General features: G+C 36.8%; 1 protein-coding gene across 1 annotated transcript in view; it reads right to left on the bottom strand.

Annotated features, from left to right (window-relative positions):
* Positions 1-2,418: 2,418 nt before the first annotated feature.
* LOC120187596 (uncharacterized lipoprotein syc1174_c-like) overlaps positions 2,419-19,958 on the bottom strand; it is a 32,498-nt gene continuing 14,958 nt past the window's right edge. Inside the window, exons 6-10 of the mRNA XM_039191287.1 lie at positions 4,244-4,384; positions 3,813-3,998; positions 3,442-3,513; positions 2,897-3,067; positions 2,419-2,654 (exon numbers count right to left, since the gene is read on the bottom strand). Of these exons, the coding sequence (XP_039047218.1) occupies positions 2,906-3,067; positions 3,442-3,513; positions 3,813-3,998; positions 4,244-4,384 (561 nt within the window). The 3' untranslated portion in view covers positions 2,419-2,654; positions 2,897-2,905. The remainder of the gene's footprint in view (positions 2,655-2,896; positions 3,068-3,441; positions 3,514-3,812; positions 3,999-4,243; positions 4,385-19,958) is intronic.

The raw sequence follows: 19,958 nt of genomic DNA, 5'->3' as shown, positions 1-19,958 counted from the left end.
ACTTCCCTAATAGAATCCAAAACTTCATCACCACTGCTTACATGATTCCCAAATATCCTTCTACTCCTCTCAATTCAAATGAAGTAAACGAGAGCATTCCAGACAAGTTTGAGAATGAAGGAGATGAGGAATTTACCTTTCAGGAGACTAAAAGTGTTTATCTTTAGTCTTCACATAGTGTCGAGATGCTACCATTTCTTCCGTCATCCAGTCATAACGTCGAGAATGTTTCGTTGAATGTCAAGCGTTGAAATAACTCTGTTAAAGTAACAAATTTCATACCTAATTTCCAAGAAAATTAAGATAACATTTCCAAATATTGTGACATTTAGATAAATACATAATTAAAAGTATGTCGAGGTCCTCCGCTTCATGTTTAACACGGAGACATCGATCTGGTGCAATTCAAAAGCTGAAGTAGGAAAAGAATCAAAATTTCACTAAATGGACACTACCATATTCAAGGAGTTATCATCCTGTTTACAAGTCCTAGATCAAGTCACTTTATGAGCTTCACTCGATCAAGGGGGGTCAACTGTTAAACCTCCATCGCTGATCAACACTTCCGAAAAAAATCCTCCACCTATCAAGGCCTTCGGAGTTCTCAGGGCTTCTAAAGTTCTATAACCTCCAGACGATCAAGTTTCTCAAGCCTTCGGAGTTTATTGTATAATGCCTATATGAATTCACTTTGCCCATCTACAAATAGTAATCATGACCCTAAGTCGGACATCAAAACTAAAGGTAAGTATATAAACCTTCATACATGGTTGAAAAAAGATACGATGTCTTTCTCTCTCATTATTTATTGTCTTCAACTCATCGCTCCCTAAAGAATCACTGAATGTGACTCTAATTAAATTAGAAGGGATGAATTGTTCACGCCACGGTCGTCATAACCCTAATCTTACCATAAACAAGTTTAAATGATAGCATGGTCGTCATAACCCTAATCTTACCATAAACAAGTTTAAATGATATAAAGCATAGAAAATCATCGCAACTTATTGGTGGATCAGACTTCTTGGTTTTTCCTTTCCAAAACCCTTAAAGGCACATTTTCATGCATCTTGGAATCGGATTCATTTGAGAGGCAGGCCTATGAAGAGGTTGAATTGCCAGAGTTCATCACTCTTTCCAACATCTTAATTGTATCTGCAACATGTCTTATAGTACCATACTTCTCTGAAATGGCATCCAATTGTGCTGAAGTTTCATGGTTGGTACCATCACATTCTTTCTCCGATAGCTCAACTCGTCATCCAAACAATTTCACAAATTCAAAGACCCATATCTTTCAACAGCTAGTCTCAATTGAGCTCTCACCAATGCTAACTAAAAAGAAAAGGAAATTGATGTTAAAAAGGCTGGCCAATATAGGGAAGAAAGAATGAATAAAAATCATGTTCTTGAACCTCCTTTAAGATATGAAACTGATCATATGGAATTTTCTCTAAAGTTGTTTTCAGCTTCCATATAACACATTGGAATTGGAAAGAAAAACTTTTGGCAGTTTCATCATTAGATCAAGATGCAAGAAACTTCATATAGATTTAGCTAGAACATAACATATTGAGATAAAATGTGCATATATTCAGAATACAGTTTTCATATAATTAGCATTACAACATGTCGACATTAAAACTTAGAAAGGCCCAAATTTTAAAGAATTAAATAATTTGTTACACATAAATATTGATTAATGAACATTTTATTTTAGTCTAGATCGAAATATATTCTGATTATCAATATGATCCCACCTTATAATATAATTTGGTGATACTTATTCTTATGCCGATGATGTGTATTGTAATTTTGTTTTTGGTTATGAACTTTGAGAAAATTAACGACACATCAGACCGGACTCTACAGAGGAAACATCAGAACGGTGAATGGAGTCGACGGACAATAGAGGTTGTGCAGTCTGGAGAGCCTCCTCCGGATCAGCCAAACATGAAACTGAAGAGAAGGGAAGATCATAATCGTTATCAGACTATAGGAAACCTCGCGCAAATGAGCGATGAGAGCTATCATCCTTGCCAGATTCGTGCAATCCTTTTTAAAGACAACATTGGCGAGACAACATAGAGGACAAGGTGAAGCAAGAATGCTGGACAGGTGTGGGTAGAGAGGCAAAGCAAGGACTAGAAGATTGGGGGGTCTAAATCACCTAATTCTAGAGTTAACTAAGCATGTGTTTTAAATTTAATTAATTTAAATTTTTGATTTTATTTTTATTTTTCTAGTTCATAATCAAACAACGAACTATTTCATCCCACAGCGTCAATACGAATTAAAAGCCCATATAGTTGGAAAGTTTCCTTCTAATTAATACAAGTGGCCAAATGCATAAAACTTGCTTTTTATCTAAACCGTGTGATTAGCAGTTCATATAACCTTTAATTAATAGGAAAGCAAAAATTGTTGGGGATAACAAACTGAGGTTTTGGGTTGGGATTGAACCTAAGCAAAGGAAAAAATTTACTAATAGGGGCACTCTTTGCACGGACTTGATAGTTTTATTTTCCAGCAGTGTTCTGTCGATCATCAGAAGGCATAACCTTCTATCCCAGACTACAGTGGTGCTCCTTTCAAAATTTGTTTGCTTCGTAATCAAATTTTGCAGTTGTTCGTCTTCTACTTCGACTTTAGACCTGCAAAAGTCAATCACCGTGCCTTCAACATCATGGATATGGAAACCACATTCAGTCAAACCTCAAGCATTAAGGCATATCAATATGATTATATATACATTCAACATAAGCATGTTGTATATTCCCTTGAGGCCTAACCAAATAGATAAATCAAAGGAACAAAAACTCTCCATTGTTTCACAATGAATGATGATTTCATTTAATATGTTGCCCCTTCAATTTTCTTGGGAGATTTCCCGTACCTTTTACGATTATCTGATGGATGAGGCTGTTGAAATTGCAAAGCCATTAGCTGGAACAACAGACGAGCGACGAATATCACGAATTCTGTTTCTACGAAGAGAATTTGGATCAATTCCTGCCTTATGAGCTGAAATTACACCAATGGCTTCCCAATAGTTTTTCACCTTAAACTGCACAAAAGATAGCATTGCATTGGTTAACAAGTGTTTACACTTTTGGTTTTAACGCTACGCATGATTCCACTGCCTTCAATTACTGCACCTCAATTTTATATAAACATGACATCTAACAAAATAAAAATTCAAGGAAAACTATCTCACTCATTGTAACACAATCATTCTCTACTGTTATGTTTTTTTTTAAAGGGGGACTAAATGTAGAAACAAGAGAGATGGATAAGACAGAATAAATATGTTGCCTCAGAAAGGATTCTAGAGAATATTTATTATACAACCATTACGCATCATTGGTGATATATAAAACTATCGAGTGAAATATAAAGAAACTGATAACAAAAACTTAAGCCATAAATGAGATGCCATACCACTTTGATCCCAAGTTTATCTGCGGTGTCCTTTAGAACTGTTTCATTCTCCTCCACACAAATTATTAGAGGCTGTAAAGAGGAAAAAATGGGGTGGGGGTTGAGGAGAGAAGAAAGGAATGTCAGTATATAGAATTTGCAGCAAATTAAAGTTACTAATGGTTAACATTACAAAATGTTTTTGGTCAACCAAGAAAATATGGTCAAAATGCTAGTAACCACAGTTGGTACAAAGGAAAGGAAAGGAAAGGAAAAGTTTTAATATAATGGTTGAGCTACAAATTACACATTTTTACGAATCTAAATCATTAGATTAAAAGAAAATCCTTTTTTACCATAAAAGCATAGATAATTCGCCAACAAATTTGTACCTTACTTCTCTTGCTTCTTGCAAAAGCAAGAGCAGCATCTCCTCCACAAGCATCTATTGGGAGAATAACACTGTCAACATCACTTGCCAAGATACAACCATTTGCCAAGGACTCCGGGTTTCTAACCAAGTACTGTGGTGCATTACTAAGTCCCGCAAGGACACATGGCAAAAATGTGTACCCTATCTAGTCAAAAGGAATGAAATAGAGTCATTAGCATGAGTATGCAGGGGAGTGCATCCTTGCAAGTATGCATATATGATGTATGTCTTTGTAATGATAAAACTATGTAACCGAATATTCAGCCAAAAAGAGTGAATAACTAGTCATGCATTTCTTTTTTATTGTCTAATCTATTATTTATTGTGCTCTTCTATCAATGTGGCATGAGGGAAGGAGAAATAATTTTTTTTTCATAGAACTTCACAAACCTCCTCGGCAGCTGATTTTGGGCTAAGAGATGAGGTCAAGGGAAGGGGAGATAATGCAGGCGCATGTGCACAAGGTATCTGAAATTCTTTCACCACAAGATGACTTATTATTGCCTCCACTCCGGCCAATATATCAATTCCCTGAAAGCATGTGCATGACATGGTATCAGATAAAACTGTTTGAAAAGAAATCAAATTCAGAGGCGGCTTAGGCAACATCCAACATCCTAAAGATGAAAACGGAATTGGTAACAAATGAAACTTAAAAATAAAAATCATAAGCAATTATCAATGGAGGGATGAAGGCAAGCTACTAAAGAATTAAACCATTAATATCTTAAGGGTTTAATTGTAATTTTAATGTAAATTTAGGATAGTTTAGATAGTTTAGTGAACAAAACCGAGAAAAGAAAATATTCTTATTCACTCTATTATTCCAAAAGCCAATGATTTACAACTTATAGGAAAACAATACCACAAAAATTAAGAAATAACTCCTAAAAATCATGAACTATGATTTAGTTAATATTTACTCTAACTCCTAGAAATTAGGGATTAGATTATAAGAATAATTTACAAGATTCTTTACTTAATATACAAAATTCCAACGCTCCCCTCAAGCTGGCGTGTAGATATAGATCAAACTCAGCTTGCCAATAAATTCTTCAAACAGAATTTTGTTGGGACTTTTAGTTAGCAAGTCCACAACTTGTTGCTTCGTGGGTAAGTAAGTTATGCACACCTCCCCTGAGTCGACTTTTTCCTTGAGGAAGTGTTGATCTATCTCCATGTCTTTGTGTAGTCGTGGTGGACAATATTATGGGATATATTGACTTTTGCTTGGTTGTCATAGTACATCTTCATCGGTCGTACATATAGCACTCAGAGTTCCTCCATTAATTGTTGTATCCAAATTCCCTCGCATATACCATGGGACAATGCTCGAAAGTCGAAACTCAGCCTCGGCGCTACTACGTACACTCGACTTCTTTTTACTTTTCCATGTCAAAAGGTTACCCCATACCTAACTACAGTAGTCACTCGTAGAGCGTTTGTCACTCACTAAACCAGCCCAGTCTGCATCAGCATAAATCTCCACACATCTACTTTTTATTTTCTTGAAGTGTAGAACCTTGCATGTTGTCCCTTTCAAATATAGTAGTACTCTGTAGGCAACCTCTTAAGTGTTTCTCTTGGTGCATGCATAAATTGACTGATGATGCTCAGTACAAAAGTAATATTAGGTTGTGTGTGAGATATATATATTTCCCTATTAGTCATTGATATATCCCCTGTCCACTTCTCCATCCTCATCAATGCCAAATTTCTTATTGAACTCAACTGGGATCTCGGCAGGTTTGCAACCCAACATACCAGTTTCGATCAATAAATCAAGGATATGTTTCCATTGGGAAATTGACATATATGTTCATGTCCTTTCTACTTGCATTCCAAGGAAGTATTTGAGGTTTTCCAAGTCCTTCAGCTAGAATTATGTGTTAAGAAACTTCTTCAATTGGTTGATTTCACTTGGATCATTCCTTGTAAGTATGATATCATCAACATAAATGATAAATATTGCACCTTTACCAATTTATGAGTGCTTGTAAAACACAGTATGATTTGTTTGTCCTTGGGTGTATCCATTGCTGATCATGGCTTTGACAAATTTACTGAACCATGCCCTTGGAGACTACTTCAACCCGTATAAGGACTTCCTTAGTTTGCACACTCGACCATTCTCCTCTTAAAGCCCCGATGGAAAATCCATATACACCTCGTTCAACTCGCCGTTGAGGAAGGCATTCTTCAAATTCAATTAGACTAATGGTCAATCTAAGTTGACCACAAGAGAGAGAAGTACTCATACTGTATGAAGCTTTTCTATGGGTGTGAAGTACTCGTAATGTATAAGCTTTTCTATGGGTGTGAATGTCTCCCCGTAATCGATACCATAGGTTTGTGTGAAACTTTGGCTACAAGTATAGCCTTGTGTCGATCTATGCTATCATCAGGTTTGAACTTTATGGTAAAGATCCATTTGCAGCACACTGTTCTTTTTCCTTCAGGTAGATCTAAAACTTCACATGTTCCATTGTTTTTGAGTGCCTTCATCAGTTCTTGGAAAGTTGCTTCCATTTTGGTGACTCAAAAGCTTCTTTCACGTTTCTCAGAGTGTCTACATGATTAATGTTAGTCACAAATAACTTATAAGACTTAGATAAGTTCTCGTAAGAGACAAACCAAGGAATACAATATTGGATGAATATCCATGTGCCCTTACAAACTACAATTGAGAGGTCGATAGGCATCAGTGCAGGTGACACTTCGGAACAATCATCAAGAGTGAAGGAGTTTGGCACTGTTGTCGTGTCTACTTCAGAAGAATGAAGGCGATGTTGATTTGTTGATTTTAATAGTTTCCTAGAGTAGACTATTTGTAATCTATAAATAGGCACTGTTCTTATCAATAAAAAGCGATTGAAAAGAAATACAAATTACTCACCATTAAGAATCTGATTCAAATACCTAGTTTCTACATAGTATCAGTTTAGGTTACACGATCCATCTTCAATGGCTACTACAACACATGAAGGTAGTCCATCTTTTGCACATTTATCTCATCAAAGTGATTCTACTCAATGGATTGTAGATTCCAGAGCATCAGATCATATGACTAGGGACTTGCAATTATTCCAAACCTTTCATAAAGTATTGCCTCAATCCCATGTTAAGATTGAAGATGGATTTTTATCCACTATTGAAGAGAGTGATTCAATTTCCCTTAACTAGAATATTGAGTTATCTAATGTGCTTTATGTGCCTAATTTGGCTTGCTATATATTCTATCAGTTCATAGATTATCTCATGACTTACAATGTACTACTAAATTTTTCTCAAACTTTTTGTGAATTTGAGACTATGGGTTCGAGGAAGGTGATTGACAGTGCTAGGTTGTCTGGAAAACTTTACATTCTTCAAGGGAAGTCACCTCTTAAACAACTAGCCTATTCAAGTTGTTCTCTTCACCTTCAAATTTATCCATTGATTCAAATTCCTCTCAAGATATCCTATTATGGCATTTTAGGTTAGGTCATCCAAATTTCCACTACCTTGCAAAAATGTTACTATTTTTAAAAATACAAAATTGTTTACTTGTGACATTTGTCCCATGGAAAAACAAACAAAAGGCTCTTACCATTTTCCACTTATAAATCCCCTCACCTTTTATCTATTGTTCACATTGACATTTGGGGTCCTTTAAGAGTAAAAAATTTAGATGGATCTAGATGGTTTATCACCTTTACAGATCATCATTCAAGAACAACTTGGACCTTCTTAATGAGAAAATTTTGAAACTGGAAGCATCTTTGAAAATTTTCAAAATATGGCAAAAACTCAATTTGGAAGAACTATTTGAATCCTTCAAATTGGTAATGGCAGTGAGTGCTTCACTAGAACCTTAAGACCATACTTTTAAGAAAAATGGATTATACATATTAGTTCTTCTATTAATTCTCCTCAATAGAATAAGATAGCAAAGAAAAAGAATAAACACCTCTTAGAAGTCGCTAGATCCTTGTTATTTTTCTCCAATATTCCAAAACATTATCGGGGAGAGGTCATTCTTGCAGCTACATACTTGATTAAAAAGATGTCTAGTAAACCTATAAAATTTCAATCCCCTAAAAATGTCTTTCTTCAAACTTTTTCTCACTTCAAGCCTCTTTCTTCCAATCTTATTCAAGGTCTTTGGGTGTACTGTTTTTGTTCATATTTCTAACCCCTCCATCCAAATTAGGTCCAGGAGCTCTCAAGTGTGTTTTCTTATAGTATTCCTCTACTAAGAACAGCTACAAGTGTCCCACCAAAAGAAAAACCTATGTCTCAATGTGTCACTTCTTTGAACATCAGCCTTGCTTTACCAATACTGCAATTCAGAGGGAGAATGTTGTTAGAGTATGCTCAAAGACCAATCATATGATGATTGTAATAATAATTTTATTTACTGATTTTATTGAATAAAGGCATTACCGCTATTATTTTCATTTATATATGTGTTTAACATAAACTGGAAGATAATAAAGTCCATATAATGACATAATTGTTATTATTAAAAGATCTCTAGTCAAGTATGTTATTGATTGATGACAATGAGTTGTCATTAACATAGGGATGTCAGAATTGATACATGATTATATTGTTAGAGAACAATGTATTGGATTGACCGACCATGAGCATATGTCTTGGATTATTATGTGACAGTCATAACATTGCTCATGGTGATGACTATATGTATGATTCTCAGACTTGAGATCAATATTATCCCAACATATATTGTTGTATGTTTTGATGCAGCTAGACAAGCTCCGTAACTGGTTGCTCTATAAAGACTGTTATTGAATATATCTCAATATATGTAGTGGGTGTGTATGATTAAGATAGGATTTGTCCTTCCTACATAATAGGAAATATATCACAGACCACTTGATTGAGTAAGACTAGAAATGCATGGCCATGCTCGAATAAGTTGATATGAGATATCATAAACTATTCGTTAATTAAAGTCTACTCTAGATATCAAGAAACAATAGATGGGCTATACAAGTGTGACTATTCCAAGACTTGTGCCTATTCTAAATATAAAGGACATAAGGATGTAATACATAAAAGAGTAATCACCAAGATGATATGTCGAATCAAATTTTCTTATAACTTAGGTGACAATGATATATTGCTAGATGTCACTTATTGTATGTAATATTAGAATTGTTCTAATAATTACTATTAACGTTACAAGAACCTACAAGGTCACGCCCTAGGATTGAAACGAGCAAAGATGTACAATTTGTTGTACGTTACTAAAATATATGTTTTAATAATCCCGAATATTTAATTTCAATTAATTAATTAAATATAGATTTAATTAATTTGAAATAATAAAATCCCCAATATGATTAGGGTAACTTGGATATAAGAGGATTATTAAATTTCAATTAATTAAATATAAATTTAATTAATTTGAAATAATAAAACCCTAATATGATTAGGGTAACTTGGCTATAAAAGGGTGTGTTAGGTCTAGCAGCCATTTTTGCAACAAACACACAAACCCTTCAACCATTTTCTCTCAAAACAGTTTTGGGGAAAACAAATATTGCTCTCAATCGGGTGAACTGAGTAGAGGCCGAGACGTGATTTCGTGGAAACTTTCGATTCGAATCGATCTACACCACCGTATTCACTATTGTTCTTGTTGTTTTCAAGGAACCCACTGTAAGTATTCGCATATCTTCCTCCCGATTTCGGTTTTTCGTACTTGGATCGCTGGTGAGACCATCGAGTTTTGTTTCCGCTACGCCATGGGGTGCGCCGACGGTCCCAACAAATGTGACAAAATTTCAGTTTCTTGAACCCAGACCAACAACAATTTTCTTTCCCAACCAACAACCTTCCCAATCGCCCAATCCTACAACATCATTACCTTCAGACGAACAACCTTCCTCTAATTTAGAAATACTTTTTCCAGAACCCTCCCAACCGGATAATCCTACTACATCATTACCTCTAGACCAGCAACCTTCCTCTAATCCATAAATACTTTTACCAGAACAACTCTAATTTTTATCAGATCAATAGCCCTCCTTACCTCCTCCAAACTCACCTAGTACTCCCCAAAGAACCCAACCTATTCAACTTGAAAATAGGAAACTAAGTGTCCATAAAAGGAGGAAAAGGCCAACCATAGAAGTTGCCATACTACCTGGAAACTGCTAAGTGATGGGCTCAAGTCCAATAAACTCAAAAAATTCACAAGGTAAGGAATTATCAAAAACTAAAGCTCCTATTCCTATTTTTGACAATATTGATCTACCTATTGCTCAAAGAAAGGGTGTTAAAAGTTGTACAAATCATCAAATTCAAAGATTTGTAGCCTATGGAAACTTGAAGCCTTCATTTAGGACATTCGTTGCCAAACATGACAAACTTGTTATTCCTAAAACTATAGAGGAAGGTTTAAAAGATCCAAGGTGGAAGAATGCTATTGAAGAGGAAATCAGGGCATTAGTGAGCAATAGGACATAGATATTAACCGAGTTACCACAAGAAAAGAGACCAATTGGGTGCAAATGGGTATTCACAGTGTTGTTGCTTTCCAACATGATAGTTTTTTGGAAAAACCTTGGATGATCGGCTCCCATAGAACCTCTGAATTTCTCTTTGCACCTAAGGGTAGGCCTAGATACACTATGGGAAAAACACCCACACCACAGCCAGCCTTCATTGCCCATTCATTTAATATTTCGTTCTCCACATTGATGCCATACAAATTGCTCTTGGACAAATTTAAATGCAACCCTGTCATTATGCTAAATATCATTAACACTCTTAATATTCAAAATATAAGTAGGGGAATCACGGCAAAACAAAATCAAATCATCAGCAAACTGTAGATGGGTTAGATTAAATGAATCTGATCTTCCAATAGCGAAACCTTGAAATAGTCCCAAGTCAGCCGCTTTGCTTAACATAAGATTAAGTCCCCCCACTATGTTGAACAATAGAGGGGACAAACTACACCCTTGTCTCAACCCTTTACCCATCGAAAACTCCTCAGTTGGGGAGCCATTCACTAACACCGAGATAGATGCCGTGGAAAGGCAACATTTTATCCAAGAGACCCATTTCTCTCCAAATCCCATAACCCTCATTAATCTGAAGCCTCATTAATCTGAAGATAATTGGCCATTCAACCGAGTCATAAGCTCTCTGAAAATCAGCTTTGAACACCACCCCTTTCAGCCCTAGCTTCCTCCAATATTCTATGCCTTCGTTTGCTAGAAAAGCACAATCTAAAAGTTGTCTACCCGAAATAAAAGCAAACTGAGAAGGGCTCACAATATCTATAATCACTGACACTAATCTCTTCGATAAAACTTTGGATACAATTTTATAAAGACTGCCCACAAGACTTATTGGTCGGTAATATTCAATACCTTCCGAGTTGATTTTCTTAGGAATCAGAGAAATAAAAGCGTGATTTACCCCATGATCCCACTTCCTCCCACAGTAGAAATCATCCATAAACTTCATTATTTGCACCTTAAGAGACGGCCAGAATTTCTTAAAAAAACCCATCGTAAAGCCATCGGGCCCTGGAGCTTTGGAACTGTCCGAGGAGAAAATAGTATCCCTAACTTCCTCTTCTGAGAATTTAGTCTCCAGGAAGTTCTTTTGATCAACTCTCAACTCTGCAAACTTCAAATTCAGTTCCTCTACCTCCAAAAAATCTTTGGAATTATAAATCTTAAAAAATTGAGAAACATAAGCTTTAATCTGATCCGGATCTTTCAGCTCCTGCCACTATCAAAGCTGAAATGGTGTTAATTCTATTTCTGTTAACAGCACAAAGGTGGAAGAACCTAGTATTTCTATCACCATCTTTGATCCACTTCGCCCTCGACTTTTGGAACCAAATACTTTCTTCAATCCTGTGCATTTTCCGAAGCTCCTTTCTTGAGGTTAGGAGTTGTTCCCAGTCATAATTAGAAAGCCCGCTGCCTTGAGCCTTAACTTCCAATCCATTAATTTTATTCTCCAACACTGTGATAGATTCTGAAATCCCCTCTTTACTTCTGATTGGCCACTCCTTAAGTCGTTTTTTTGCACCTAGTAGCAGATTAAAAAGCCCTCTTCCCCCTCTACTTACGACCCGATCTGTCAAAGCATTATGGACCATGTCTGCAAAACCTTCTTCCTCCAGCATATAATTAAAAAGGCGAAAAGGTTTAGGTCCCCAATTTTTCCCATCTACAACTATAACCACCGGATTATGATCAGATAATGATTTTGGAAGCAGTTTCTGGACGACCTTAGGAAAGCAAACTAAGAAACTGCTACTCAATAAGAAACGATCCAATCTAACCCAAGTAGAAATCTCTCTATTGTTACCCCACGTGAAATTGCCTCCTACCAAAGGAAGGTCTAGTAAATTAGATTGTTGCAAAAAACTCCTTAGCAAGGCCACTGAATGCCAATTTTGTGAGGCACCAATCTTCTCCTTTTGGTCGAGATAAGCCTTAAAATCGCCCCCAATGCAAACTGGCAGATTAACCGAATGAACATAGCTCAACAGCTGACTAAAAAACTCCTCATTTTCTTCCTCTACAGAAGGACCATACACGTTAATAATAACACACTCCACTTTAGATACTTTGAACTTCCCTGATAACGCCTGAAATCTACTCTGATTATAAACCCTGCTAACCTCGAATGCATTCTCATTCCACAAACACAGCAGACCACCAGTTGTCCCCTCCGCTGGCTGGAAACTTTCTCCTTTAAGCTGGAATCCTCCTAATTTCCTTCTAAGCCCCTTCTGATGTTTATTCAATTTTGTCTCCTGTAAAAGCAAAATAATCGGTTTATTCTTCTTCACTAGTCTCGACACCGCTCTAATTTTTTCCTTCCTCCCTAGGCCCCTGACATTCCACGAAATAATATTGCAATCTGACATATCCATTATACACCAAAAACCTACTAGAAGCAAAAGCTGGTCGACTAACCGGCTTCACTTACCACCCCTGAACCATTCTCCAACTTTTTGATCTTATCAATAAAAACTTCCCTCCCCTCCTTGAAAGAAATGCCTAGACTCTGACAGACCTCCCATGTAGCTAATGCTTCCTCTAATACTTTAGTGAAAGAGCGGGAGTACACAGTTGTAACTTCTGTGTTTTCCAAAGCTTCTGTGATTAAACCTCTTCTCTTCAATCTATACTTTTTGTTTTTCCCTGAAGCAGTAGAAGGGTCTGCCACCACTCTATCTGGGAGGTTGCTGCTAATAAGTGGAGCCAAAATATTACTCTGATCCTGATCAGAACCTGTGATTTCCTTATCCTGACCTCTCTCCCCTTGACTTGATGAAAATTGCTTACAATTATGAAAGACGAACCTATTCTGATTGTGCTTATGGCTCCTCTCTGAACATAACCATACTCGTCTTGTTTTTGACCTTCTGTAGACTCTGGTAAAACGTCCACTACCCCTCGATCCTTCGGATATACTTCTTAATGACAAGCCTTTTAATACCTGATAACCCAATTTCCATCTCCTACAACACTTCTCTTTTATTTGGGTGTTTTTCTGCTTATACCTATTTACTTGGTTACCCATATCAGCAACCTCAATATCCTGAATACCTTTTTTTGCCTCCTCTACCATGTTACTACTATTTTCCTTGACCGCTTCATAAGGTAATTCTACCTGGTCAGGACTTTTAGTCTCAACCCCTTTTAAATTCTCATCAGGCTCAGCAGACACCTCACACCACTGGGACGATGAAACAGACCCAGATTGCCAATCAGATTCTGCTGTGTAGCATTAACCCTGTCTGCAGACTTATTACCAATCCTATTTGATCTTGGATTTTCCTGTTCAGGCCCAAAAGTCTTCTCCATTCCCAAATTTAAATTCAGCCCAATATCTTTGACAACTTTATCTTGCCCCGAGGTGACCCCTTCCAAGCTGAACACCCTTTTTCTCATATCAAAAGAAACTCCTGCCATTTTTTGTTGACTTCTAACCTCACCTAGTACTGTCCCCTCAGCACATGGATCTGCCCCTAAAAAATTTTTGTTTTCCACGTTAATATTCAAATTTCCATCGATCAGTGTGTCAACCCCATGAGAAACTCCCTGACCCCATGCTTCTGTTTCATTCACAGAGTCTGACAACGTCTGCATATTCAACTGCCCTTTCAGACCTCCTCGAAAATCCCCTTTGCTCCCCTCCGATGAAGTCTCGTTCACATAATCTACTGTCCCTTCCACAGTGTCGTCTTCTTCAGCCCCATCTTCAAGCTCAGGGAAAAAATCTTTACAACCTTCCACCTTAATCTTAATAACAAATGATCTTCCATATATATTGATTGTGACATGGGATGGAATATCGAACGGTCTCTCCACTCTTAACAACATATGAGCCACCCTGCAATCCACTCTAAGAGCTGTTGAAAAAGTTGTTGGTTAATGAGTTTGAGATAAAGGATCTTGGCAACCTCAAATATTTCCTAGGGATATAAGTAGGTAGATCAAAAGTTGGTCCTGTAATTAATCAAAGGAAATATATCCTTGATTTACTCTCAAAAATTGAAATGCTAGGGTGTAAACCAGTAGATATTCCCTTGGAAACCAACTTAAAGTTGAAATGGGAAGAGATAGGCAATCCAATCAACAAGGAGTAATATCAAAGATTAGTTGGGGAACTCATTTATTTGTCACTTACAAGACCCAATATAGCTTTCTCAGTCAATATTGTGTGCCAACACATGTGTAATCCTAGAGAAGAACATCTTGAGACAATCAACAGAATCTTGAGATACCTTAAGTTTACTCCTGGACATGGTTTATTTTTCAAGGAAAATGAAGACAAAACAGTTAAAGTTTTCACTGATTCAAGCTGAGCAGGGGAATAACAGATATGAGGTCAACAAGTGGTTATTGTTCATTTTTGTGGAGGAACTTGATAGCATAGTGTAGGAATTATAGAAATGAGCTGTCAAGAGATTCTGTAATTATTTTCTGTTTTTCAATCCCTTATTTCAAGGGATTACATCTCCTAGGATTAGTATCTTTCCTAACTTAGAGTTTCATAGTTTAGAGGCATAATTTGTATATAAATATGTAATATGTTTCTACTGAAAGTATGCAAGAATAAAATAACAGACTTGTCTGTTTTCTACAGTCTGTTTTCTACAATACAGTCTGTTTTCTTTCTACAATTTGTTTTCTACATGGTATCAGGTTAGAGTGATCAATCCGATTTCTGCTTCTCTTTAAATCAATTCCTGTTCAACTCTATTTTTTGTCATGGCTAATCGGGATCCCTCAGCATCCGAAATCACTTCCCAGACCAGCCCCTCTCAATCTGTTTTTCAGATTTCAGATTTTCAGTGCAGCAGAGGCAAAATCGCCTCTGGTGTGAACATTGTAAGAAACCAGGCCATATGATAGATCAATATTGGAAGCTGCACGGAAAACCAGCCTACTGGCAGCCCACACGGTCCAGGTTTCAAAAGGAGGCCCATATTCCCTCTCAAGATGATTCCTCAAGCAGTTTTAGCAAGAAACAGATAGAGGAGCTGCAGTAGATTTTGAGCAGTATGACAGCCAAGCCTACCAATGTGACTTATATTGCTACTGATGGAAATAATCCATATGCATTCTCGGTACAATGGATAATAGACTCTGGTGCATCAGATCATATGACAGGAAATATTGATCTCTTGGAGGAATATAATAAAAGCAGCTTACCAGCTTCTATCAAAATAGCAGATGGCTCTCTCACTACAGTCAAAGGGAGTGGTTCTGTTACATTAAACAAAAATCTAATATTTCATAATGTCCTCTATGTTCCTAGACTTGCATGCAATCTGTTGTCAGTGAGCAAATTAATTAAAGATTTTGGTTGTAATGTTGTGTTTGGTACTGGTGGTTGCATTTTTCAGGCACAGGACTCGAAGAGGGTGATTGGCAGTGCTAGGCTGGGCAAAGGATTGTACACTCTTGGAGGTAAAACATCTCATAATCATGCCTTATCCAGTGCTCTTAGGAAACCAATTTTATCTTCTGGTCTCAATACCGATAAAATTATGTTATGGCACTCTAGATTAGGTCATCCTAATTTTTACTCTCTTTCCAAAATGTTACCGAACTTGTTTATAAATAAAGATACATCCTTGTTTTCCTGTGAAATTTTTCAAATAGTCAAAGACACCAGAAAATCATATATTGCAGCCAAATTTGAACCAACACCACCTTTTTCCATCATCTATAGTGACATTTGGGGCCCTTCTCCTGTCAAAAGTATTTTTGGATATAAGTGGTTTGTGTCTTTTATAGATGATTACTCTAGGACAACATGGGTATTCTTAATGAGAAAAAAGTCTGAGGATGAGTCTCTTTTTAAAAGTTTTTATCAAAAAGTTGAAACCCAATTTGACACAAAAATAAAAATTCTGAGGAGTGACAATGGAAGTGAGTATTTGAATAAAACTCTTGGGTATTTCTTTAAGGAAAAAGGCATTGTTCACCTTACGTCTTGTGTCAACAAACCTCAACAAAACGGGGTAGCAGAAAGGAAAAATAGACATCTTCTAGAGGTTACTAGGTCTCTTCTGTTTGCTGCTAATGCTCCTAAGTATCTTTGGGGGGAAGCTCTTCTTACAGCCACGTACCTCATCAATAGAATGCCAAGTAAGACTTTAGATTTCAAAATTTCTACTAAGGTTCTGTTTCAGCTTTTTCCCCATTTTAAACATTTAAACTCAAGTCTTTCTCTTCGGGTGTTTGGGTGTACAGCCTTTGTTCATATCCACAATAGAGGGAAATTAGATTCTAGGTCCAAAAAGTGTGTTCTTGGGCTATTCTTCGAGTCAGAAGGATTACAAGTGTTACTCACCTTCCACAAAAAAGACATACGTCTCTTTTATTGTTACATTTTTTGAAAACCAACCTTATTTTTCGGGAACAGAAATTCAAGAGGTGAGTTATAAGGAATTTCAGCCTGTTCAAACCAATATTTCTTTAAAGCCTATCCTTTCTTTACCTATTACTGTCTCTCCAAAGCCGGCTAGCACTGTCCCAGTTCCTAGTGAGGGTGATGGGAATAACCTAAATAACTCTGATGAATTACCTTTCTCCTTATCTCAGAACTCTAGTCCGTGCAAAACACCTTCCACCACTACCAAAAATGCACCTAACAATGACCCTGAAACCATAACTCCCCATCCGAAACAACTCAGTGTTTACTCAAGAAGAAGGAAAGATGTTGCTGAAGAAATCAGCCAGCCTAGCATTTGCCAAGAACCAGATTCGGATCTTGTTGCCTCTGAAAGCCAAGAACCAGATTCGGACCCTGTTGCATCTGAAACAGAAGGTAATGATGGTTACCAAGAGGCTACTACTGTTGATCTTGATGACTTTTCTATTGCTATTAGGAAGGGGTAAGAAAATGCACTGCTCATCCCATAAATAAGTATGTTGCATATGAGAAATTACAGTCTAATTTCAGGGCCTTCACTGCCAGCATTAACAGTGTGAAAATCCCAAGAAATGTGACAGAAGCATTTCAATCTCCTGAGTGGAAAAAGATTGTGGAAGAGGAGATAAAAGCGTTGCAAAAGAATAAGACATGGAGTTTAACAGATTTGCCAAAAGGGAAGAGAGCTGTTGGATGTAGGTGGATATTCATACTCAAATATCATTCAGATGGGAGTGTGGAAAGATACAAGGCAAGGCTGGTTGCTAAAGGTTTTTCTCAGTCCTATGGCATCGACTACTAGGAGACTTTTGCACCGGTTGCAAAATTGAATACCATCAGAATATTGTTATCAGTAGCTGTTAACATGGACTGGAAATTGCATCAGCTGGACATAAAGAATGCTTTTCTTAATGGGAACTTTGAAGAAGAGGTATACATGGAGGTCCCCCCGGATTAGAAGGAAAGATCACTAAGAAAACTGTGTGCAAGCTCAATAAATCCTTATATGACTTAAAACAGTCTCCCAGGGCTTGGTTTGATCGATTTGCTAAGGCTATGACACAGAATGGTTTCAAACAAAGCCAAGCAGATCACACATTATTAAAAAAAATTACACCGAGTGGTAAGATAACCCTCCTAATTGTCTATGTAGATGATATGATTATAACTGGCAGTGATATAGAAGAAATAGAAAAGCTAAAGATAAATCTCGCAAAGGAGTTTGAAACTAAGGATTTAGGGAGTATGAGGTATTTCCTGGGTATGGAAGTTGCAAGGTCCGAAGAAGGGCTGGTCATTAACCAGCGTAAGTATGTTTTGGATCTTCTTGCAGAAACAAGGATGCTTGACTGCAAACCAGTTGAAGCTCCAATGGAGCCAGGCTTGAAATTTTGCAAGGATCGGACTAGAAATCCAGTAAACAAGGAAACCTACCAAAGGTTAGTAGGTAAGTTGATCTACCTTTCACTGACCAGGCCTGATATTGCATACTCAGTGAGCATTGTCAGCCAACATATGAGTGATCCTCAAGAAGAACATTTGGAAGCTGTTAACAGAATTCTAAGGTTCTTGAAGTTTACCCCAGGAGCTGGACTTATATTTAGAAAAAATCAAGACAAAACAGTGAAGGTTTATACGGATGCAAGCTGGGGAGGTGAATTAACTGATAGAAGGTCAGTTAGTGGCTACTGTGCCTACGTTTGGGATAATTTGGTGACTTGGAGAAGTAAGAAACAAGCTGTTGTCTCTCGAAGTAGTGCTGAGTCAGAGTTTAGAGCAATGGCTCTCGGAATATGTGAAGGAATGTGGATTAAAAGACTGCTAACAGAACTGGACTTAGATGACAAGAAGAATTTTGAGATTTTTAGTGATAGTCAATCAGCTATGAGTATAGCAAAAAACCCAGTGCAGCATGATAGAACGAAACACATTGAGATAGGCAGACATTTTATTTACGAGAATGTCAACAATGGAGTTGCACAACTGCAGTACATTCCGACAAAGAAACAGCTTGCAGATATCTTCACCAAAGCCCTTCCACGAGTGACTTTTGATGAGCTGTCATTCAAACTGGGTACATACAACATATATACACTAGTTTGAGGGGGAGTGTAGGAATTATAGAAATGAGCTGTCAAGAGATTCTATAATTATTTTCTGTTTTTCAATCCCTTATTTCAAGGGATTACATCTCCTAGGATTAGTATCTTTCCTAACTTAGAGTTTCCTAGTTTAGAGGCATAATTTGTATATAAATATGTAATATGTTTCTACTGAAAGTATGCAATAATAAAATAACAGACTTGTTTGTTTTCTACAGTATGTTTTCTACAATACAATCTGTTTTCTTTCTACAGTCTGTTTTTTACACATAGAGAAGTAAGAAGCAACCAGTTGTAGCCAGGAGTAGTGCTGAGACATAATACAGAGCACTTGCACAAAGAATATGTGAAGGAATACGGCTACAAAGACTCCTAACAGAATTGGGACTGTGGTTCCAAACAATTTGAGCTACAAACTAACAGCAAATCAACCATTTGTATAGCTAAAATCCCTGTGTATCATGACAGAACTAAACCTGTTGAGATAGATAGACACATCTCTTAAAAGGTGAACAATGGAGTTGTTGAACTCAAGTTTGTCTCTACTAAAAACCAGCTAGCTGATGTTCTCACTAAGGCTTTTCAAGAGTTATCTTTGATGAAATTACATCCAACCTGGGACTCTAAAACATATATTCACCAGCTTGAGGGGGAGTGTAAGTTGTAGGCTGTAAATTGGTAGATTGTAGGCTGTAAATTGGAACAAATTGCAGGAGTTTTGGAATATAATTCCCTAATTTATAATTGCTGATATTTAGAGATTTTACCATAATGTAAATGTTGATTTGATGATTTTGTGTATAATTTCCTAGTTAGACTCTATTTGTAATCTATAAATAGGTATCATTCTTATCAATAAAAAGCAATTGAAAAGAAATGCAGATTATTCACCATTGAGAATCTGATTCAACTACTAAGTTTCTACAGTGTGGGTGAATAGCCTAAGAAAACACATTTATGAGCCCGAGAGTCCAATTTAAACTGTCCAGGTTGGTAATAATAGACAAAGGCCTTGCAACTGAAAATTTTGGCTTGAAGAGTAAGAACACGGAACATAGGAAAAGTTTTTT

The sequence above is a fragment of the Hibiscus syriacus genome, unplaced genomic scaffold, assembly GCF_006381635.1.
Source record: "Hibiscus syriacus cultivar Baekdansim isolate YM2019G1 unplaced genomic scaffold, ASM638163v2 tig00113725_pilon, whole genome shotgun sequence".
Classification (NCBI taxonomy): domain Eukaryota; kingdom Viridiplantae; phylum Streptophyta; class Magnoliopsida; order Malvales; family Malvaceae; genus Hibiscus; species Hibiscus syriacus.
Note: the sequence above shows the minus strand (reverse complement) of the source record. Positions and strands in the feature narration are given on the sequence as shown.